Here is a 26,116-nt window from a genome sequence, read left to right on the forward strand (position 1 = left end):
AAATAATCAGGTTTCCACACTTTTTTCGGTCAAGCTTGAAGATATTGATTTGATAATTGGTATATAGTTTTATCCTGACAAGTCACAGATAAGTTTGAATTTTGTTCCAATCTAAAGATTTCGTGCAGAGTTATGGTCCTTGGACTTGGAAAATTCACTCAAATAATCAGTTTTCCTCACTTTGTTTCGTCATGCTTGAAGATATTGATTTGATAATTGTTATATAGTTTTATCAGGACAAGTTACAGATCAAGTTAGCATTTTGTTCCAGTACAATGATTTTTTAACGGGTAGGGGACTATATATTGCCATGCAATACTCCCAGAATGCTTGTTGATCTAACAATCTAACATTCAGATTTATGCATGTTATATGAAATTATTAAAAATCACTGTGCAGTAAGATCATTTGTACCATCATAGAAATCACTGTGCAGTGATTTAAAATCATTTGTACAAGTGATCTATATTATTTAATGTAAATCACTCTGTGCAGTGATTTAAAATCATTTGTACAAGTGATTTACATTGTTATTTATCCTGGTCTTATGGGTTTTTTGTCGAGCCTGCAACAAAAGTCGCAGAAAGCTCGACATAGGGATAGTGATCAGGCGGCGGCGGCGTTAGCTAACTTCTTAAAAGCTTTATATTTTAGAAGCTAGAAGACCTGGATGCTTCATACTTTGTATATAGATGCCTTATGTTACGATGTTTCCATCTGTCACATGTCCATTGTCCTTGACCTCATTTTCATGGTTCAGTGACTACTTGAAAAAAAAGTAGATTTTTTGTGAAGTTAATTTCTCTCTTATTATGAGTAATAGAATAACTATATTTGGTATGTGCGTAGCTTGCAAGGTCCTCATACCCGTCAGACAGTTTTCACTTGACCTCAACCTCATTTCATGGATCAGTGAACAAGGTTAAGTTTTGGTGATCTCGGATACTATAAGCAATAGGTCTAGTATATTCGGTATATGGAAGGACTGTAAGGTGTACATGTCCAACTGGCAGATGCCATCTGACCTTGACCTCATTTTCACGGTTCATTACTTAGTATTAAGTTTTTGTGTTTTGGTCTGTTTTTCTTAAACTATAAGCAATAGGTCGACTATACTTGTTGTATGGAAGAATTGTAAGCTGTACATGTCTGCCTGGCATGGTTCATATCATACAACTAATATTCTCCAGCTGAGCCTAGCAATATTCAAGTAATTTATACACTGTCCAACATTGCCCTTAAAATCTGGGTAATAACGCTAAAGTGCCCTTTCAGACAACTAGCACCCTTCTGCCCTGAGATTCAAGCTAGAACACTGATATGACATTGACCTCATTTTCATGGTTCATTGGTCAATGTTTAGTTTTCTTGATTAAGTCTGTTTCTTAGAAACTATAAGCAATACATGTAGGTCAACTATATATTTAGTGTATTGAATGATTGTAAGGTGTAAATGTATTTCTTGTTTGGTTTATATGACCTTGACCTCATTTTATTGGATCATGTTAAGTTTATGTGATAGTTGTAGTTAAGCTTTATATTTGTGAATATCAACATGATATCAATGATTAGTAAAGAAGGCGAGACATTTCAGCGTTTGCACCCTTGCCTTACTATTAAGAATGCATTTTGACGTCACAATGTCCATTAAAAAAGCATGCATAGTACAAATTCATATGAGGTAAGAAAACATATGATCTGACCATAATGAAAATCACTGTGTAGTGATTTGAAATCATTTAATTTGTACAAGTGATTTATATTATTTAATGTAAATCACTCTGTGCAGTGATCAGATTTGAAATCATTTGTACAAGTGATTTACATTATTATTTATCCTGGACTGCGTGGTCTTATGGGTTTTCTTAACTATTATAACAGGTTGGGAACAACCCCCAAATGAGGGATATCCCTTTAATGAGGGACTGTCCCTCAGACAAGGGGTCATTTTACTGTTGTAAAACTTATATTTTTTAACTTAAAAACAGTTTATCCCAAACTTTGACTGACCAACAAAATGTCAGACAAAAAGTCATTCGGTCAGACAGAAATTTTCAGATTTTTTTAGTTGAAAATATAGACGAAAAGGTCAAATTTCTTTTTCAGTCAGACAAACTCTAAAACTGTTTGGCATAGACTGTTAAAAGGGAAAAAATTATTATACATGTATTTCATAATTTTGAACAACTTTTCTAAAAGACGGGTACACTTATTTTTAATAATAAAGAAGATATACATGTAAGTCCAGAAATATTACAAAATTCTTGGACATGTTTTGACCATTTAATACAAGATAGATTTACAGTTCTTTGGGAAAAGTTTCTTCAAATAATATAAATATTTGCTCATTTGCACATGTATACCCTGTGATGCGTTTTCAGATTCATCACTCAACAACTAAAGTTACTTCCTGTTTACCGAACACTTGTATCGTTTTACACATGATAGCCAAGTTTTGGACGATCAATGCATTTGAATGAGAAAATATGGTTTAACACCCCTTATACATTAGTTGGTAAATATCACCATGATCACTGACAAGTTCAATAAATAAATTGGGTCAATTGGCTATAAATACCTTATGTGCTATAAATATTTCTTATCAATTAAAACATTCAAGGCGTAACAATAATCACAAATACTACAAAATATTCTTGTCAAAAGCTGTATTATATATATTATCTCCTTCTGGCATCAACACTTTGTGGTGTAATTGTCAGGAAAACCTTTCATGTGCACTCAAATACCCCCCTCCCCCCAAACAAATACACTTAAAAAGCATTTGTACATCATCATAATAATGATCAAGTTGATCTGTGGCATTTTGAAGCTAAAGTAAAAAAAATCACTGGTTGAAGTGATGCACGTAGAAAAATTAATTAAAATCACTCTACACAGTGATTAAGATTCAAATTCACTACATTAGTTAAAGTTATTATAACTAAACAACTAAACATACTAAAAAAAACGATTGTGAAAATTTTTAGATATTTGTACTTTTCTCCCCCCCCCCAAAAAAAAACCCAACAGTTTCTTCAAGCTACACCTATTTTCAAATTTATTGAAATAAAGAACACATCGTGAACATAAAAGAAAAAAAATACATTTGAAAATACTTGTAGTAGTACAATGTAGCTAATACTTGTAATAGATATAAAAAAGAAGATGTGGTATGATTGTGAATGAGACAACTCTCCACAAGAGATCAAATGACACAGAAATTAACAACTACAGGTCACTGTACGGCCTTCAACAATGAGAAAAGCCCATACCGCATAGTCAGCTATAAAAGGCCCCGAAATAAAAATGTAAAACAATTCAAACAAGAAAACTAACGACCTAATTTAAATTTAGACCTGGCCTAACATTGATTTGTTAGTTTGTCTGACCTTTCAAATAAGTGAGCAAAAAAAATAAAAAAGAAAGCATAGCACCCTCCCTTTTTTCAATTGATAAATGGTTTGGCAGTTATCGTGTGCCCTATGAAATTTTCTTAAAAAATTATAGATTAGATCTGATGGATAATTTTTTTGTAATCAGTGAAAAGATGTTACTTTAGTAAGTCAGTTTTTGAAGGTAATTTGAAATTAATTTAAGGATCCTGACCAGGGACATGACAATGTGAGAGGAATAAACATTTTTTTAGAATTGAACCCTGCTTTCATCCATGTATAATGGTAAATATGGAAACGAGTTCATGTAACCTTTTTACAGATAAATTTTAATTGCAATTTGAAATGATTTGGGTTTTAAGCACCTGGATAAATCAATTTTTTCTTCATGAATGATCTTGTGCTGGACAGTCAGGACCCCTTGCTGAACCAGATTACAACAAAAATGTTATCTGAATTTAAATTTATAGAAATAGTTATATTCTGACAAAAAGATTCAAATGACCTAGGACTGCAAAATTTGACAACTTTTATGACCTCTGCATTCTGTTTCAACCCTTACAAAGACTAAAATCTGCAACAGAGTTCAATCATTGATGATTAGTCCTGGTCATTAAATAAAGATTAATATTCTGGTACTGGATTTCTAATAGGGGAAGGGTTTCTAATTGGAAATCACTTCTACCAGTGTTCTGTTGAAATCACTCTAAACAGTAAATAAAAGTCACTCAAGTCATCTCCCCTTTTTAACTGACTGAGGCCGGAAGTGCCCTATGTGAGCTTATGTCATCACTTGGCGTCTGTCGTCATAAACTATTTCAAAAACTTATCCGCTGAAACTACTGAGCCAAATACCTTCAAACTTTAAATGAATGTTCATTAGGGTATCTAGTTTATAAATTGTATCCAAAGTTTTGATCCACCAACAAACATGACCACCAATTCATTAAAGAACATTTAAATGGTATTTTTAAGCCACTCATTATTAATATATATTGAAAAGCAAAAATAATCATTGATGAAAGATTTAAGCAAAAAATAACAGGTAGGTGATTCAGGCTCTTGAGAGCCTCTTGTTTATTAAGATTCAATTGCTGTTGCACACATTTTGTTTCAGCCCTCTGAAATTATACAATTTACAACAGATTTGATTTGATTGATAAATATAGTTATTTTTTTAATTTGAATTAAAAAAAAACATTTCTGTTTTTCACCATAGAAGTTAATTGGAAATACTGCTGGTATCAGAGATAAACACACATTTTAATTCACTCTGTGCAGTGATTTTAAGTCATTTGTACAAGTGATTAACATTCTAATTGAATGAAAATCACTCTGTGCTGTGATTTAAAATCATTTGTACCAGTGATTTACATTATTTCAAAATGTATGTGATGAAAGACACCCTTTGAAGTGTTTTATTTTTATTTATACCAGTGATCAATACTATTTTTTTAATGAATGATTATATTCCATTAACTTCACTACAAATTATAATTATGACCTGAAAATCTTATTTATTACTGTTTGAGTCTTTAGTTTTCTACAAATGTATTTAAAAATGTTTGTGATTTTTTTTGGTCATATATATATATAGCATTTTCAGTTTATGAGTTTTTATTGTTCCTTTTTATGCCCCAGCTGTAGCGTAGGGGCATTAAGTTTTACCCTTGTCCATGTTGTCTGTACATCCCAAAATTGGTTTCAGTTCTCTAACTTAACTTTGCCTCAACCAAATGTAATGAACCTTATAGACAATGCTTATTACCGCCAAACTCAGCACGAGTACAAATATGGTAGCATCAGTTTTACAGTTTGTGAGTTATGTCCCTTTATTACAGTATATGCAAGCAGTTTATTTGAAAGAACATTTGAACAGATTGCTACTAATCATTTCTAATGCTATTGTTTGTTCAGAAAATAATTTTTTCTCCTTACAAGTTAGTTTTTATTTATTTTCACCTTTTAAACAGGTGTCTTCTATTAGCTAATGTCAAAAAGACCCCTGTTGTGATGTTGTCCTCTGAAAGAGGGAGATAACCCTGGTTTCTTATTGAAACTTTTCCAAACATAATAATCACTTGAATGAGTGATTTTAAAAAATATTTCTAATCACTGGTAGAAGTAATTTTTAAAAAGTAATGAAAGGGAATTAACTCTAGTTTTGTTGAAAAAATCACTTGAGAAAGTGATTTTAAAAATCATTTGTACAAGTAACTCCCCTGACTGTATATATCTAAACACCCATTATTCTCTTTTCTTCATTTAATTGCACATTTACTCTATTCTGTAACATATACAGACCATAAGCTAATTATAAGGACAGGAACATTGATCAATAGAGTCATTATATATGCGTCCCATTAGTCATTGTTTGGAGACATAAACATTCAAAATAAAAACATACATTTGTGGAAAATCAGCTGCTTTGTTTTAATCTTTATTGTTATAATTTTATACAACCGCAAAAAAAATTTGCGGTCCTATATTGGTATGACGTTGGCGTAGTCGTCGTCCGAAGACACATTGGTTTTCGCACAATAACTTTAGTTTAAGTGATTAGATCTCTATGAAATTTTACCATAAGGTTCAATACCACGAAAGGAAGGTTGGGATCGATTTTGGGGGTTATGGTACCAACAGTTAAGGAATTAGGAGCCAAAAAGGGGCCAAAAATAAGCATTTTTTTAACTTCAAGACAATAACTTGTGTGTTAGTGTATGGATCTCTCTGACATTGTACCACAAGGTTCCATATCACAAAGGGAATGCTGGGATTGATTTTGGTAATTGCGTCAAAATTTTAGGAATAAGGGGCAAAAAAAGGGGCAAAAAACAAGCATTTTTCTAGTTTCATGACAATAACTTGTGTGTAAGTGTATAGATCTTTCTGAAATTGTACTACAACGTTCCATATCACAAAGGGAAAGCTGGAATTGAGTTTGGGGTAATTGCCCAAAACGTTTAGGAATAAGGGGCCAAAAATAAGCATTTTTCTAGTTTCCAGACAATAACTTGTGTTCAAGTGTATGGATCTCTCTCAAATATTACTGCAAGGTATCATACCACAAAGGGAAGGCTGGGATTGATTTTGAGGGTAATTGCCTCAAAATTTTAGGAATAAGGGGCAAAAAAGGGGCAAAAAACAAGCATTTTTCTAGTTTCAGGACTATAACTTGTGTGTAAGTGTATGGATCTTTATGAAATTGTACTACAAGGTTCCATCACAAAGGGAAAGCTGGGTTTGAGTTTGGGGATAATTGCCCAAAACGTTTTGGAATTCGGGGCCAAAAAGGGGCCTACATTAAGGTCCAAAGGATCCAAAATTAAACTTAGTTTGATTTTAACAAAAATTGAATTCTTGGGGTTCTTATATATGCTGAATCTAAACATGTGTTTAGATTTTTGATTATGGACCCAATTTTCAAGTTGGTCCAAATTTGGGTCCAAATTAAACTTTGTTTGATTTCAACAAAAATCGAATATATGAGGTTCTTTGATATACTGAATCTAACCATGTATTTAGATTATTGATTAATGGGCCCCGTTATCAAATTGGTCCACATTGAGGTCAAAAGGGTCCAAAATTAAACTTTGTTCAGGGGTTCAAATTAGCAGTGGTCCGAGGTCCGTGACCTTCCACTGTTGCAATCGGACTTTCGTTTTGGTTACTAGCTACGCCCGACGGACCTTCGATCTTAAAGGAAATAAAAATGATTTTTGCTGACCTTTTTAACCATCTGTATCGTCATTTTTAAGCCATACTTATATTATTATTGAAATTGAGATAAAAAAAATGTTTCATTCCTGACCTTGCAGACGAGTGATAAAAGTTATTTTTAACCTTGTATTTCTTGGAAACACAAGGTTATAAATAGTTGCGAGAAGTCACGTGACAAATCATTTAATCATTTAGACATTTTAGAACAAAATGAGTCTGTTTCACTTTGGTGTCACGTCTTCCAAGAGAAAGCCTGAAGATTATGAACGGTCTTCAACCACAGGCACTTGTTTCTATCCATGGGAAGGTCGACTATCCATAAATATGGAAGGATATTCAACCTTCCCATGGATAGAAACAAGTGCCTGTGTCTTCAACGTCTTCAAAAGAAATCAAATGAAGATCTCACTAAAAACAAAAAATGCGATCGTGAAAAACGGGAACGGAGCCCTTCAGGAAAATCGATCGACCGTGGCTATATTTTGATGAATCAACTGGTCTAATGTCATGCACATACTGCCAGAAGTTCCCCTCTCATTCAGAAAAAGAAAGTGCACTTGTAAGGGGAACACAAAATCTTAAAATAGACCCAATAAAAATATACGAAGTGACACCCCAGCATTTATCTTGTTTAAAGCAGTGGATCCATGAAAGTGACCCAAATTTTAAGTCTAATTATGACTAAAGATTAATTGTCAGACACTAAACTTGGACAATGTATTCTCAAGCAGAATGTAAGCCTGATCAGTTAAATAGATATAAGGTTCTTTTCAACACTGCATACAGTATTGCAAAAAAGGGAAACCCTTCAGTTACTATGAATTTATTCTTGAAATCCAGTGCAAAAATGGTGTTGATGTGTAAGCAGTACTTCAATATTGAAGGTTGTAAACTGTTTATTTGCTGGATAGCCAATTTAGGCATTATATGAGAAACGAAACATCACATGCAGTTCAAATATGATGAAACAAACTAACCTCACTCCAAAAGCTCATTAATTTGTATCTTATTGAGTTATGAAATTTTTCCTGTAAAAGTAGGACCTTTCAGTTTGGAGTGTCAAAGGTCCTGGACCTTCCAGTACCAAATGTTAATTTGAACCCCTGCAATAGTACTGAAAGTGGTGTTAAACATCAACAATCAATCCTTACCACGACGATATAGACAATAGTACTGAGAGTGGTGTTAAACACCAACAATCAATCAATCCTTACCACGACGATATAGACAATAGTACTGAAAGTGGTGTTAAACACCAACAATCAACTCTTACCACCACGATATAGACAATAGTACTGAAAGTGGTGTTAAACACCAACAATCAATCAATCCATCCTTACCACCACGATATAGACAATAGTACTGAAAGTGGTGTTAAACATCAACAATCAATCAATCCATCCTTACCACCACGATATAGACAATAGTACTGAAAGTGGTGTTAAACACCAACAATCAATCAATCCATCCTTACCACCACGATATAGACAATAGTACTGAAAGTGGTGTTAAACACCAACAATCAATCAATCAATCTTTACCACCATGATATAGACAATAGTACTGAAAGTGGTGTTAAACACCAACAATTAATCAATCAATCCTTACCACCAAGATATAGACAATAGTACTGAAAGTGGTGTTAAACACCAACAATCAATCTATCAATCCTTACCACCTCAATATAGACAATAGTACTGAAAGTGGTGTTAAACACCAACAATTAATCAATCAATCCTTACCACCAAGATATAGACAATAGTACTGAAAGTGGTGTTAAACATCAACAATCAATTCTTACCACCACGATATAGACAATAGTACTGAAAGTGGTGTTAAACACCAACAATCAATCAACCCTTACCACCAAGATAGAGACAATAGAACTGAAAGTGGTGTTTAACATCAACAATCAATCCATCAATCCTTACCACCTTGATATAGACAATAGTACTGAAAGTGGTGTTAAACACCAACAATCAATCAACCCTTACCACCAAGATATAGACAATAGTACTGAAAGTGGTGTTAAACACCAACAATCAATCAATCCTTACCACCACAATATAGACAATAGTACTGAAAGTGGTGTTAAACACCAACAATCAATCCTTACCACCACGATATAGACAATAGTACTGAAAGTGGTGTTAAACACCAACAATCAATCAATCAATCCTTACCACCACGATATAGACAATAGTACTGAAAGTGGTGTTAAACACCAACAATCAATCAATCAATCCTTACCACCACGATATAGACAATAGTACTGAAAGTGGTGTTAAACATCAGCAATCAATTCTTACCACCACGATATAGACAATAGTACTGAAAATGGTGTTAAACACCAACAATCAATCAACCCTTACCACCAAGATATAGACAATAGAACTGAAAGTGGTGTTTAACATCAACAATCAACCGATCCTTACCACCACGATATAGACAATAGTACTGAAAGTGGTGTTAAACACCAACAATCAATCAATCCTTACCACCACGATATAGACAATAGTACTGAAAGTGGTGTTAAGCACCAACAATCAATCAATCCTCACCACCACGATATAGACAATAGTTCTGAAAGTAGTGTTAAACATCAACAATCAATCAATCCTTACCACCATGATATAGACAATAGTACTGAAAGTGGTGTTAAACACCAACAATCAATCAATCCTTACCACCACGATATAGACAATAGTACTGAATTTGAAAGTGGTGTTAAACACCAACAATCAATCAATCCTTACCACCACGATATAGACAATAGTACTGGAAGTGGTGTTAAACATCAACAATCAATCAATCCTTACCACCACGATATAGACATAGTACTGAAAGTGGTGTTAAATACCAACAATCAATCAATCAATCCAATTTAGTTTTTGCCAAAATGCCAAGGTTCTCAAGCGATACACTCTTGTTTGAGGCTCTTGTCTAATTTTCATTTCTGCTTTTTATCTTTAAACTACAAAACCTGGTTGAGCAAAAATGATCAGCAAGACAGGTTTTGGCACAAATTTTCCAATAAACACAAATATTATTGTTGCATTGTATAAATTTTGAGGGGCAAAAATGCTGGGTAAGCCGTATACAGGCTCCTTCGAGCCTATATAGTTTAGTTATACCCCAAATACTATCTTAGCTTAAGGGACAATTTTATTTTACGGTTGAACATATCTATACTTAATTTACCACAAATTACATACTTCAAATGGAGGTTATCCAAAAGTTGACGGAGACATAATCAAGACAAATGGTAACAAGTGTAAGGTCACAGAATATTAGAATATTCTACAGTTGGAATAATTTTCGATTCAAAGGTGCATTTAAAATGCTCTTGCAAATAAACACAAAGTAAATTCAAAAACAACCTGTACACTTTTACTCTGGGCCTCACAATTTTTTGGAAAATATGAAAATTTTATCGATAAATATATTATATAATGTGTAACATTTTTATTGTATATTATTTTTGGGGGGTTTATATTTTAGAAATTTAATAGTTCTACAAGAAATATGAGTAAAGGTATATTCACAGTGCATATTGCTTATTTTTCAGTCTGTCATGTCAGAGGAATCTTCAGGTGTGACTGGTGGTCAAGGGATGGAAGGTAATTTTCATTAATAATTTTTGTAATAAATATTTGGTATTTTAAAAGTGTTTGGTGTATATGTCTGTCTGGCAGAGTTCATATCAGGATCTTTTGTGGCCAACTACATACCGTAAATTCGAAATTATTGCGTGCATTTATTATTGCGATTTTTTTGTACGACCGCAAATTTATTTGCAGTAGTATTATGTTATGGTGTTGTCTGCGTCTGCATCTGAAGACATTTTGGTTCGCAGACAATAACTTGATTATAAGTTCATGGATCTCTATGAAATTTTAGCACAACATTCCATACCACTAAAGAACGGTTGGGATTGTTTTGGGGGGCTATTGTCCTAGCTATTTAGCTCACCTGGCCCAAAGGGCCAAGTGAGCTTTTCTCATCACTTGGCGTCTGTCGTCCGTTGTCGGTGTCCGTTAACTTTTACAAAAATCTTCTCCTCTGAAACTACTAGGCCAAATTTAACCAAACTTGGCCACAATCATCATTAGGGTATCTAGTTTAAAAAATGTGTCCGATGACCCGGTCAACCAACCAAGATGGCCGACATGGCTATAAATAGAACATAGGGGTAAAATGTAGATTTTGGCTTATATCTCTGAAACCAAAGCATTTAGAGCAAATCTGACATGGGGTAAAATTGTTTATCAGGTCAAGATCTATCTGCCCTGAAATTTTCAGATGAATCTGACATCCCGTTGTTGGGTTGCTGCCCCTGAATTAGTAATTTTAAGGAAGTTTTGCCGTTTTTATACGACCGCAAAAAAATTTTTGTGGTCGTATATTGGTATGACGTTGGTGTCGTCGTCCGGCGTCGTCGTCGTCCGAAGAAGCATTAGTTTTCGCACTCTAACTTTAGTTTAAGTGAATGAATCTCTATGAAATTTTACCATAACGTTCAATACAACAAAAGGAAGGTGGGGATTGATTTTGGGGGTTATGGTACCAACAGTTAAGGAATTAGGGGCCAAAAAGGGGCCAAAAATAAGCATTTTCTAGTTTCCAGACAATAACTGTGGAACGGTGTATGGATCTCTCTGAAATTATACTACAAGTTTCCATACCACAAAGGGATGGTTAGGATTTGCTTTGGGGGGTTATGGCTCAAACCGTTTAAGAATTAGGGGCAAAAAAGGGGGAAAAACAAGGTTGTCCTGGTTAATGGACAAATACTTTAGTACAAAACATAATTTAAAGCAGTGTAAGGGAGATAAATCAAATACATCATTGAAATTATCTCCCTTACACTGCTTTTAAATTATGTATAAAGTAATGGTTAATGAACAATTAAGATAATTTAAAACAGTGTAAGGGAGGTAATCCAAATACAACGTTTTGGTTACTTCCCTTACACTGCTTTTAAATTATGTTTAAAGAAATGCATATTTATAAAGGAAGACCAGTAAAAATATCTGCAAATGTTGCATCTTTTTTTTTTACAAAAAAATCCATATGAAAGATTTGACACTATATTTTAAATTCTATTATAAAATAGATTAAGTTAGCACTATGGTAAATTTAAATGGGTAATTATGGTTTGGGGGAAAAAAGGGGGGGGGGTAAAAAGAAATTGTGGGGGGTCAATTTTTTCTCATTTCAGATTTCAGAAATTAAAAAGAATTATTCTTCAAATATTATTTTTTTTTCAAATTTCAAATATTGAAAAATTTCAAGAAGTAATCTTTAATTGCACAGTATGGCGCATTAGATTTGTAAAATCTTTGACCATATTTATTTATTTGTTATGCCGAATCTAACCGTGTATTTAGATTTTTAATTTTGGATCCAGTTTTCAAATTGGTCTACATTAAGTCCAAAGGGTCCAAAATTAAACTTTGTTTGATTTTAACAAAAATTGAATATATGGGGTTCTTTGATATGCTGGATCTAAACATGTATTTAGATTTTTGATTTTTGGCCCAGTTTTCAAGTTGGTCCAAATTGGGGTCCAAAATTAAACTTTGTTTGATTTCAACAAAAATTGAATATATGGGGTTCTTTGATATGCTGAATCTAACCATGTATTTAGATTTTTTATTTGTGGACCCCACTATCAAATTGGTTCATATTGAGGTCAAAAGGGTCCAAAATTAAACTTTGTTTGATTTCATCAAAAATTGAATTATTGGGGTTCTTTGATATGCCAAATCTAACCGTGTATTTAGATTTTAAATTTTGGGTCCCGTTTTTTAAATTGGTCTACATTAAGGTCCAAAGGGTCCAAAATTAAACTTAGTTTGATTTTAACAAAAATTGAATTTTTGGGGTTCTTTGATATGCTGAATCTAAACATGTGTTTAGATTTTTGATTATGGGCCCAGTTTTCAAGTTGGTGCAAGTTGGGGTCCAAAATTAAACTTTGTTTGATTTCAACAAAAATTGAATATATGGGGTTCTTTGGTATGCTGAATCTAAACATGTATTTAGATTTTAGATTTTTGGCCCAGTTTTCAAGTTGGTCCAAATTGGGGTCCAAAATTAAACTTTGTTTGATTTCAACAAAAATTGAATATATGGGGTTCTTTGATATGCTGAATCTTACCATGTATTTAGATTTTTTATTTGTGGGCCCGCTATCAAATTGGTTCATATTGAGGTCAAAAGGGTCCAAAATGAAACTTTGTTTGATTTCATCAAAAATTGAATTATTGGGGTTCTTTGATATGCCAAATCTAACCATGTATTTAGATTTTTAATTTTGGGTCCCGTTTTTTAAATTGGTCTACATTAAGGTCCAAAGGGTCCAAAACTAAACTTAGTTTGATTTTAACAAAAATTGAATTCTTGGGGTACTTTGATATGCTGAATCTAAACATGTGTTTAGATTTTTGATTATGGGACCAGTTTTCAAGTTTGTCCAAGTTGGGGTCCAAAATTAAACTTTGTTTGATTTCAACAAAAATTGAATATGCTGAATCTAACCATGTATTTTGATTTTGGACATTGGACCATAATAGGTAAATTAAAAAAATTGAAGTTCTTAGACCACATTCTTTCTGTGTCAGAAACCTATGCTGTGTCAAATATTTAATCACAATCCAAATTCAGAGCTGTATCAAGCTTGAATGTTGTGTCCATACTTGCCCCAGCTGTTCAGGGTTCGACCTCTGCGGTCGTATCAAGCTGCGCCCAGCGAAGCATTTTATTGGTTATTATCTTGAATATTATTATAGATAGAGATAAACTGCAAACAGCAATAATGTTCAGCAAAGTAAGATCTACAAATAAGTCAACTTGACCAAAATGGTCAGTTGACCCCTTAAGAAGTTATTGCCCTTTATAGTCAATTTTTAACCATTTTTCGTAAATTTTTGTAATCTTTTACAAAAATCTTCTCCTCTGAATCTACTGAGACAAATTTAACCAAACTTGTCCACAATCATCATTAGGGTATCTAGTTTAAAAAATGTGTCTGATGACCCCGCCCGCGAACCAAGATGGCCGACATGGCTAAAAAATAGAACATAGGGTAAAATGCAGTTTTTGGCTCATATCTCTGAAACCAAAGCATTTAGAGCAAATCTTACAAAAATAAAATTGTTCATTAGGTCAAGATCTATCTGCCCTGAAATTTTCAGACCAATCAGGCAACAGGTTGTTGGGTTGCTGCCCCTGAATTAGTAATTTTAAGAAAATTTTGCAGCTTTTGGTTATTATCTTGAATATTATAATAGATAGAGATAAACTGTGAACAGCAATAATGTACAGCAAAGTAAGATCTACAAATAAGTCAAACTGACCAAAATTGTCAATTGACCCCTTAAGGAGTTATTGCCCTTTATAGTAAATTTTTTACAATTTTCATAAATTTTGTAAATTTTTGTAAAGGTTATTGTCGTAGCTGTTTAGGAATTAGGGGCCAAAAAGGGGCCAAAAACAAGCATTTTTCATGTTTCAGGACAATAATTGGTGTATAAGAATATAGATTTCTATGAAATTTTACCACAAGGTTCCATACTTCAAAGAAGTTTAGAATGAGTTTTGTCGAGCCTGCGACTTTTGTCGCAAAAAAAGTCGCAAAAGCGAGACATAGCGATCCTACATTCCGTCGTCGTCGTCGGTGGGGGCATCCACAAATATTCACTCTGTGGTTAAAGTTTTTGAAATTTTAATAACTTTCTTAAACTATCCTGGATTTCTACCAAACTTGGACAGAAGCTTGTTTATGATCATTCATAAGACAGTATCCAGAAGTAAATTTTGCAAAAAAAAAAAATCCTGTTTATCCGTATTTTACTTATAAATAGACTTAGTTTTTCTGCCAGTTAACATTACATTCACTCTGTGGTTAAAGTTTTTAAAATTTTAATAACTTTCTTAATCTATCCTGGATTTCTACCAAACTTGGACAGAAGCTTGTTTATGATCATAAGACAGTATCTAGAAAGAAATTTTGTAAAAATTTATTACCTGTTTTTTCGTATACTACTGGACTTAGTTTTTCTTCCAGTTAACATTACATATAGTCTGCAGTTAAAGTTTTAAAAACATTTATAAGTTCCATAAACCATCCTGGATTCTTACCAGACTTGGACAGAAGCTTCTTACAATCAAAAGATAGTATCTAGAGGAAAATGTTTAAAAAAATTTTCCCCATTTTTGTTGAGCCTGCGACTAACGGCAAAAGTAGGCGAGACACTGGGTTCTGCGGAACCCTTACGAATTTTTGAGTGTCATGGCCCATACCGTTTAATAATTAGGGGTCGAAAAGGGGCAGAAGACAATTATTTTTCTAGGTTGCAGGCAATAACTTGAATATAAGTGTATGGATCTCTATTCAATTTTAGCACAAGGTTCCATACCACAATAGGAAGGTTGGGTTTTTTTTCGGGGGTTATTATAGTAGCTGTTTAGGAATTAGGGACCAGAAAGAGCCTAACAAAAACAATTATTTGTCTGGTTCACAGAAAATAACTTGTATAACTGTATATATCTGTATAAAATTTAAGCACAAGGTTGCATTCCACAATAGGAAGGATGGGATTTATTTTGGGGGTTATTGTTGTAGCTATTTAGTAAGTAAGGACCAAAAAGGGGTCAAAACAAGCATTTTTCATGTTTCAGGACACTAATTTGTGTATTAGAGTGGGTTTCTATGAAACTTTACTACAAGGTTCCATACTTCAAAAGGAATGTTGAGAGTGATTTTAGGGGTCATGGTCCAAACCGTTTAATAATAAGGGGCTGAAAAGGGGCAAAAAAAACAAGGATTTTCTGTTTTCTGGACAATAATTTGAGTATAAGCCTATTTATTGCTATTTAATTGTGCCACAAGTTGTTATACCATATAATATAGTTTGGTATTGATTTTAGGTGTTATAACCTTATTGGTTTAGTTAAAAGAGGCCCAAACCAATACTTTGTATAAATTGCTAATTGTTTAGCAATTTCAGTGGTGTTTAATTCAATAGTCTTGAATTCTTTGGGGTCTTTAATATGCTGAATCTAATTAGGTATTTAATATTTGGATTTTAGGGTCTGTTTTTGAAATGATTCATATTAAGGTCCAAAGGGTCCAAAATTAAACTTTGTTTGATTTCTTTAGAAATTGAACTATTTGTGTTCCTTGATATACTGGATCTAATTGTGTTATAAGATTTTTTGAATCTGAGGCCTGTTTTCAAATTGATCCACATTAACATGATTAAGGTCCATGGGTCCTAAATACAACTTTTTTTTTATTTAAAAAAAATTGAATTCTTGGAGTTCTTTGATATGCTGTATCTAAAGGTGTATTAAGATTTTTGATTTGGGGCATGGTCGGCCCACATTAAGGTCCAAAGGGTCCAAAATTAAACTTTGTTTGATTTAAAGAAAAAAAAATAGTTGGGCTTCTTTGATATGCTGAATCGAAGCTTGTATTTAGATATTTGATTTTGGGCACAGTATTCAACTTGGTTCAAATTGGGGTCCAAAATTGAACATTGTTTGATAACATCAAAAATTAAATAGTTTGTGTTATTTGATATGGTCAATATAACAGTGTTTTAAATTTTTTGATTTTGTGCTTGGTTTTCAAAGTTGGTCCAAATTTGGGTCCAAAATTAGACTGTTTGATTTCTTCAAAAAATAAATCATTGGTGTTCTTTAATGTGTGTAATCTAACAGTGTTTAAAATTTTTGATTTTGGGCTTGTTTTTCAAACTGGACCCCATAAAGGTCCAAAGTATCCAAAATAAAACTTAGTTTGATTTTAACAAAAAAATGAAACAATGTGGTTATTTGATATGCTGAATCCAACCATGTATTTAGAATTTGAATAATGGACCATAATTGGTAAATGTCTAATTTTGAAATTATTTAAGAACTTATATCACATTCATTCTGTCATGTCTGTGTCAGAAACTATGCTTTTATTACATATTTGCTCAGAATCTAAATTCAGAGACGTTATTGGACAATTAACAGAAATTTTAATTCGGGTCATAGTTGAAAATAGATAAAAACACCATATCAATTTTAGAGAACTATTTTTGTGGTATACATCACTGGTTCATGGAAAATAAATTAGTTCACAGACAATAACTTAAGTATAAGTGTATGGATGTGTAAGAAATTTAAGCACAAGGTTCCATACCACAATAGGAGGGTTGGGATATTAAATAGTTAATCAAGCTCTACATTTATAGATTTATTGTAAAAGAAATTTTAAATTGAGTCATAGTTTAAAATAGATTTGCTTTTTTCAGATATATTAATCATGTGGTGATAACTGTGCATGCATTGACTTTTAATTGTCTTCTATTTAAAGATTGTTAACATGTTTGAATATTTTCTTATGGTTGAAAATTCCCTTGGAAACTAAAATGGACCTTTGTCCATCTGTTGAAGAGGAAGTGAAGTTTTTAAATACAATTGTGCCATACATTGTGTTATGTTACATTTGAATAGAAAAAAATGTTATTTTAAGAAAAATAATAAATTTTTATTAAAGGATATATTTCATTACAATACATTGTGTAGATAAAAGTTGTTGACATTGATAGATAAGTTGCAGATATTAGTTTGTGACAAATGAAAGACAAAAATATTGGGAACTATTTTAACATGTTTAAAAGTATATATATAAAGTTTGATTACACTAAGTGTTTTTGTAAAAAAATAATTTTCACCGTATTATCACCATAACAAAACATGTGGTAATTGTCAATCACACAATTATAATTGGAGTGATAGTTTTATTTGAAAATTTTGTGAGTTTTTCCTAAGTGTAGCTGATGATAAGCTCTGTAGGATGGTATACATTTAGTTTGAAATTTACTGTTCATTATTAGATATTTTGAAAATAATTTCAGATAAGTTTTATAGATATTTTAAAGACATGCTATTTTGGAGAAAAAAAAATCCTTTTCTTTGGTAAATTGGTTGAAAATTTTGTGGTAGGTTTGTTTGTTTGTACTGAAGAAACTAATTTTCTGAATGCTATATATTTTTTTTTTGGATGAAGCGAACTCTAAACGCTAAGCTTTTATTGTCTATTAATAAAAGGGGCCTCAATGGCCGAGTGGTCTAAGTAGTTACTACTGTAATCACTAGCCAGTTAACACTGAGGTTATGAGTTCGAACCCCGTTCTTGCGGGTGCACTCGACTCCAATCTTAATTGACTAGGATTGTCAGTTTTCCTATCGAAGGTCGGTGGTTTTCTCCGGGCACTCCAGCTTCCTCCACCAATAAAAACTGGCCGCCAGGAAATAGCCCAAAAGCGATGCTTAAAAGTGGCGTAAAAACACAAAAAATCAAAACAATCTATTAATAAACATGTATTTGGATTTTTGATTTTGTGCCCAGTTTTCAAGTTGGTCCAAATCAGGGTCCAACATTAAACTGTGTTTGATTTCAACATAAATTGAATATATACAGGGTTCTTTGAAATGATGAATCTAAACCTGTATTTAAATATTGGATTTTTGGTCCCAGTTTTCAAGTTGGTCCAATCAGGGTCCAAAATTAAACTTTGTTTGATTTTCAACAAAAATTGAATTTATGGGGTTCTTTGAAATGCTGAATCTAACCATGTATTTAGATTTTGGATTCTGGGTTACTTTATCAAATTGGTCCACATTGAGGTCCAAAGGGTCCTAATTTAAAATTTTGTTTGATTTCATTAAAAATGAATTCTTGGGGTTCTTTGATATGCTGATTCTTACCATGTTCTTAGATTTTGGAAATTGGACCATAAAAGGTAAATGTCCAATTTCAAATTTTTCAGTTCTTTGACCACATTCATTTTGTGTCACAAACCTATGTTGTGTCTCACTGTCAAATATTCAATCACAATCCAAATTCAGAGCTGTTTTAAGCTTAAATGTTGTGTCCATACTTGCCTCAACTGTTCAGGGTTCGACCTCTGCGGTCATATCAAGCTTGCGCCTAGTGGAGCATTTTATTGAAGATTGAACTGAAATGTGAGATAAATATACAGATATATGTATCAGATATCAAAATGCAGGTTAATTTTATTGCAATTCTCACTCTCATTATATAAAAAAAAAACTCTCAATGATTTCTGAATTGTCAGTATACGATTAAATATGGTGAGGGTTTTCTCATCATTGAAGGCCTTGCAATGACCTATAATTGCTTATGTCCACTTATTTGAATTCTGATGGATAGTTGTCTCAATGGCAATCGTACCACATCTCCTTAATTATAACCCACGCAACGAGTTGCGGAGGGTATAATGTTTTTGACCTGTCTGTCCATCTGTCCGTCCGTCAGTCCGTTAGTCCTGATTCTTGTCATCGCAACTCCTCTCAAACCACACAACCGAATTTCATGAAACCTTTTCAGATAATAAGGACATACTACGTAGATGTGCATATCGACAGGAAATAACGATTCAATTTTTTTTCCAGGAGTTACGCCCCTTTGAACTTATTTGCCCAACATACTACTGCAATCTTTTGTCATCGCAACTCCTCTCAAACCACACAACAGAATTTCATGAAACCTTTTCAGATAATAAGGACATACTATGTAGATGTGCATATCGACAGGAAATTACGATTCAATTTTTTTTCCAGGAGTTACGCCCCTTTGAACTTATTTGCTTCAATATACTACTGCAACAGCTTGTCATCGCAACTCCTCTAAAACCACACCAGGGGTTCAAATTAACATTTGGTACTGGAAGGTCCAGGACCTTTGACACTCCAAACTGAAAGGTCCACAACCTAAATCCCAGGTCCTACTTTTACAGGAAAAATTTCATAACTCAATAAGATATAAAATTAATGAGCTTTTGGAGTGAGGTTAGTTTGTTTCATCATATTTGAACTGCATGTGATGTTTCGTTTCTCATATAATGCCTAAATGGGCTATCCAGCAAATAAACAGTTTACAACCTTCAATATTGAAGTACTGCTTACACATCAACACCATTTTTGCACTGGATTTCAAGAATAAATTCATAGTCACTGAAGGGTTTCCCTTTTTTGCAATACTGTATGCAGTGTTGAAAAGAACCTTATATCTATTTAACTGATCGGTCTTACATTCTGCTTGAGAATACATTGTCCAAGTTTAGCGTCTGACAATTAATCTTTAGTCATAATTAGACTTAAAATTTGGGTCACTTTCATGGATGCACTGCTTTAAACAAGATAAATGTTGGGGTGTCACTTCGAATATTTTTATTGGGTCTATTTTAAGATTTTGTGTTCCTCTTAGAAGTGCACTTTCTTTTTATACGACCGCAAAAAAATTTTTGTGGTCGTATATTGGTATGACGTTGGCGTCGTCGTCGTCGTCGTCGTCCGAAGACACATTGGTTTTCGCACTCTAACTTTAGTTTAAGTGAATGGATCTTTATGAAATTTTACCACAAGGTTCAATACCACAAAAGGAAGGTTGGGATTGATTTTGGAGGTTATGGTAATAACAGTAAAGGAATTAGGGGCCAAAAAGGGGCCAAAAATAAGCATTTTTGTAACTTCCAGACATAACTTGTGTGTTAGTGGATGGATCTCTCTGACATTGTACCACAAGGTTCCATATCACTAAAGGAATGCTGGGATTGATTTTGGGGGTAATTGCCTCCAAATTTTAGGAATTAGGGGCCAAAAAAGGGGCAAAAAACAAGCATTTTTCTAGTTTCAGGACAATAACTTGTGTGTAAGTGTATGGATCTTTCTGAAATTGTACTACAAGGTTCCATATCACAAAGGGAAAGCTGGGTTTGAGTTTGGGGGTAATTGCCCGAAACGTTTAGGAATTTGGGGCCAAAAAGGGGCCAAAAAACACATTTTTTTCTAGTTTCCAGACAATAACTTGTGTTCAAGTGTATGGATCTCTCTGAAATTGTACTGCAAGGTACCATACCACAAAGGGAAGGCTGGGATTGAGTTTGGGGGTGATGAATCATAATGGGGGTTCAAAAAATTTTGGGGGGGGGGATTTATTTTTCCTTTTTTTTCTTTTTTTCCTTTTTTGTTCCTTTTAAAATTTTCCATTTTAAGTTGGTTATTTCTGATTTATATTTAAAATCAAATAATAATGATATGGTAGGAGATACACACCAAACAGGATGTGTAAATTATTATATAATAAGTATTGTGCAATAGCAAGAAATTTTCAATTGCACAGTATTGCACAATAGCAAGAAATCTTCAATTGCACAGTATTGCGCAATAGCAAGAAATCTTCAATTGCACAGTATTGCGCAATAGCAAGAAATCTCCAATAGCACAATATTGCGCAATAGCAAGAAATTGTCAATTGTACAGTATTGCGCAATAGCAAGAAATATTTAATAGCACAGGATTGTGCAAAAGAAGATACTTCCTATAAATTGCTTATTTCTTGACCAATTTCAATGGGGTTTTATTGTCGAGCCTGCGGCTTTTGTCGCAGAAAGCTCGACATAGGGATAGCGATCCGGCGGCGGCGGCGGCGTTAGCTAACTTCTTAAAAGCTTTATATTTTAGAAGATGGAAGACCTGGATGCTTCATACTTTGTATATGGATGCCTCATGTTACGAAGTTTCCGTCAGTCACATGTCCAATGTCCTTGACCTCATTTTCATGGTTCAGTGACTACTTGAAAAAAAAGTTCAGATTTTTTGTAATGTTAAATTCTCTCTTATTATAAGTAATAGGATAACTATATTTGATATGTGCGTACCTTGCAAGGTCCTCATGCCCGTCAGACAGTTTTCACTTGACCTCGACCTCATTTCATGGATCAGTGAACAAGGTTAAGTTTTCGTGGTCAAGTCCATATCTCAGATACTATAAGCAATAGGTCTAGTATATTCGGTGTATGGAAGGACTGTAAGGTGTACATGTCCAACTGGCAGGTGTCATCTGACCTTGACCTCATTTTCATGGTTCAGTGGTTATAGTTAAGTTTTTGTGTTTTGGTCTGTTTTTCTTATACTGTATGCAATAGGTCTACTATATTTGGTGTATGGAATGATTGTAAGGTGTACATGTCTAGCTGGCAGGTGTCATCTGACCTTGACCTCATTTTCATGGTTCAGTGGTCAAAGTTAAGTTTTTGAGTTTTGGTCTTTCTTTCTAATACTGCATGCAATAGGTCAGCTATATTTGGTGTATGGAATGATTGTAAGGTGTACATGTCTAGCTGGCAGGTGTCATCTTACCTTGACCTCATTTTCATGGTTCAGTGGTCAAAGTTAAGTTTTTGAGTTTTGGTCTTTTTTTCTAATACTATATGCAATAGTTCAACTATATTTGGTGTATGGAAATATTTTATGATCTATATGTCAGTCACGCAGGTTTTATTTGACCTTGACCTCATTTTCAAGGTTAATTGCTCAGTGTTAAGTTTTTGTGTTTTCGTCTGTTTTTCTTAAGCTATAAGCAATAGGTCAACTATATTTGTTGTATGGAAGAATTGTTAGCTGTACATGCCTGCCTAGCATGGTTCATCTGACCTTGACCTCATTTTCATGGTTCATTGGTCAATTTTTAGTTTACTTGGTTAATGTTAAGTTTATGTGACAGTTGTAATAAAGCTTTATATTTAGGACTATCAACATAATATCAATGATTAGTAAAGAAGGCGAGACATTTCAGCGTGTGCACTCTTGTTCTTGATTTCATGGGGTTATTTAATATGCTGAATCTAACCGTGTATTTAGTTTTTGGATTTTGGGCCCCGTTTTTAAATTGGTCCACATTGAGGTCCAAAGGGTCCAAAATTAAACTTTGTTTGATTTCATCAAAAATTGAATTCTTAGGGTTCTTTGATATGCTGAATCTAAACATGTATTTAGATTTTTGATTATGGGCCCAGTTTTCAAGTTGGTCCAAATCGGGGTCCAAAATTAAACTTTGTTTGATTTCAACAAAAATTGAATATATGGGGTTCTTTGATATGCTGAATCTAACCATGTATTTAGATTTTTGATTTTTGGGCCCCGTTATCAACTTTGTCCACATTGAGGTCAAAAGGGTCCAAAATTAAACTTTGTTTGATTTCATCAAAAATTGAATTATTGGGGTTCTTTGATATGCCGAATCTAACCGTGTATTTAGATTCTTAATTTTTGGTTCCGTTTTCAAATTGGTCTACATTAAGGTCCAAAGGGTCCAAAATTAAACTTAGTTTGATTTTGACAAAAATTGAATTCTTAGGGTTCTTTGATATGCTGAATCTAAACATGTATTTAGATTTTTGATTATGGGCCCAGTTTTCAAGTTGGTCCAAATCGGGGTCCAAAATTAAACTTTGTTTGATTTCAACAAAAATTGAATCTATGGGGTTCTTTGATATGCTGAATCTAACCATGTATTTAGATTTTTGATTTTTGGGCCCCGTTATCAACTTTGTCCACATTGAGGTCAAAAGGGTCCAAAATTAAACTTTGTTTGATTTCATCAAAAATTGAATTCTTAGGGTTCTTTGATATGCTGAATCTAACCATGTATTTAGATTTTGGATATTGGACCATAATAGGTGAATGTCCAATTTAAAATTTTTAAGTTCTTAGACCACATTCAATCTGTGTTAGAAACCTATGCTGTGTCAAATATTTAATCACAATCCAAATCCAAAGCTGTATCAAGCTTGAATGTTGTGTCCATACTTCCCCCAACTGTTCAGGGTTCGACCTCTGCGGTCGTATCAAGCTGCGCCCTGCGGAGCATTTTATTCTGAATGAGAGGGGAACTTCTGGCAGTATGTGCATGACATTAGACCAGTTGATTCATCAAAATATAGCCACGGTCGATCGATTTCCCTGTGGGGCTCCGTTCCTGTTCTTCACAATCGCATTTTTGGTCTTTAGTGAGATCTTCATTTGATTTCTTTTGAAGATGTTGAAGACACAGGCACTTGTTTCTATCCATGGGAAGATTGAATATCCTTCTATATTTATGGATAGTCGACCTTCCCATGGATAGAAACAAGTGCCTGTGGTTGAAGACCGTTCATAATCTTCAGGCTTTCTCTTGGAAGACGTGACACCAAAGTGAAACGGACTCATTTTGTTCTAAAATGTCTAAATGATTAAATGATTTGTCACATGACTTCTCGCAACTATTTATAACCTTGTGTTTCCAAGAATTACAAGGTTAAAAATAACTTTTATCACTCGTCGGCAAGGTCGGGGATGAAACATTTTTTTTATCTCAATTTCAATAATAATATGGCTTTAAAATGACAATACAGATGGTTAAAAAGGTCAGCAAAAATCATTTTATTTCCTTTAATTTCGAAGGTCCGTCGGGAGTAGCTAGTAACCAAAACGAAAGTCTGATTGCAACAGTGGAAGGTCACGGACCTCGGACCACCGCTAATTTGAACCCCTGCACACGACAGAATTTCATGAAACATTTTTAGATAATAAGGACATACTATGTAGATGTGCATATCGACAGGAAATTAATATTCAATTTTCATTCTAGGAATTACGCCCCTTTGAACTTATTTGCTTCAATATACTACTGCAACAGTTTGTCATTGCAACTTCTCTGAAACCACACAACAGAATTTCATGAAACTTTGTAGATAATAAGGACATACTACGTAGATGTGCATATCGATAGGAAATTATGATTCATTTTTTTTTCTAGGAGTTACACCCCTTTGAACTCATTTGCTTCAATATACTTCTGCAAGAGTTTTTTATCGCAACTCCTCTTAAACCACACAACAGAATTTTCATGAAACTTTGTAGATATTAAGGACATACTATGTAGATGTGCATATCGACAGGAAATTATGATTCAATTTTTTTTCTAGGAGTTACACCCCTTTGAACTTATTTGTTTCAATATACTACTGCAACAGTTTGTCATCGCAACTCCTCTGAAATTTTTTTTCCTTATGCAATTTTTTTTTCTTACAGTTATTTTATTTCTCCAGTGACAATGTGGGGACGTGGGGTATGTGAGCACGCTCACTAAGGTTCTTTAATTTTATAATGACCTCGTTTTCATGGTTCATTAGTCAAAGTTTAGTAAACCTTGGTAAGGTTTATTTCGCAGATACTATCAGAAAACTAATGTTAACTATATTTGGTTAATGGAATGATTGTAGGGCATACATGTCTCCTGTTTACTATATGTTTGCAAATACTTGATTTTTTTAAGAACGTTTACCAGCAATACAGTTGTCAAAGAAGCCAAACCAATTAATTATTGAATGATTCCAAAAACAATGTACTTAAATTGATAATTACTTTATGCAACTCTTTAGAAATAATGTAAATAATCGGACAAACGGTAATGTTAAGCCTTGTGTACGCCCCATTAACAAGAACACTGAAATATATGTCAAATAAAAAAAAAAAAAAATACAATATTGCAAACAATGAATTAATTGTGTATAAAGCGATTGCCTTGATTAATATTCATCAGGAGTGCTTGAGAAGTCTATTATTTGTACATCATCTAATGAATGTGTCAGTAGGTATAAAGGACACTCACACCATTATTTAATTTTAGGAACTTCTGGTTTTCTTTTCTAGTTATGTTGTTGAAAGTTCATCAAGTTTATCCTCTAAATATAAAGTTTCTTTAATTTGTTTCCCATTTTTAGCTCACCTGACCGAAAGACCCTTTTTAGCTTCTTCCAACATCACTTGCGTCCATTTTTGGACCGTCACTCGTCTATGGTCTGTAAACTGTTTTCAAAAATCTTTTGCTCTGAAACTGCTCAATGCATTAAAGGCAAACTTTCATCATAGGTTTTAAGCTTTAATGTTTGTGATTTATGTCTAGGTTTATCAACCAACATGGCTGTTGTGTCTAAAAATTCAACAAAGAGGTCAGAGTACAAATTCGGCTTATATCTTTAAAACTATAGCAATTAGAGAAGAACTAAGTGGGTAAACATGGACAGCGCAACAAGTTTTAGATCATTCTATTTATCCTGAAAATTTTGAAAAAAATTGTTCAACGGTTTTAGTGTTAT

General features: G+C 33.4%; 1 protein-coding gene across 1 annotated transcript in view; it reads left to right on the forward strand.

The window, feature by feature from the left end:
• LOC127731871 (death-associated protein kinase dapk-1-like) overlaps nucleotides 1-26,116 on the forward strand; it is a 75,550-nt gene that overhangs the window by 15,147 nt on the left and 34,287 nt on the right. Inside the window, exon 4 of the mRNA XM_052240739.1 lies at nucleotides 10,681-10,732. Coding sequence (XP_052096699.1) covers nucleotides 10,681-10,732 — 52 coding nt within the window. The remainder of the gene's footprint in view (nucleotides 1-10,680; nucleotides 10,733-26,116) is intronic.

This window comes from Mytilus californianus, unplaced genomic scaffold (genome assembly GCF_021869535.1).
Source record: "Mytilus californianus isolate M0D057914Y unplaced genomic scaffold, xbMytCali1.0.p SCAF_21, whole genome shotgun sequence".
Classification (NCBI taxonomy): Eukaryota; Metazoa; Mollusca; class Bivalvia; order Mytilida; family Mytilidae; genus Mytilus; species Mytilus californianus.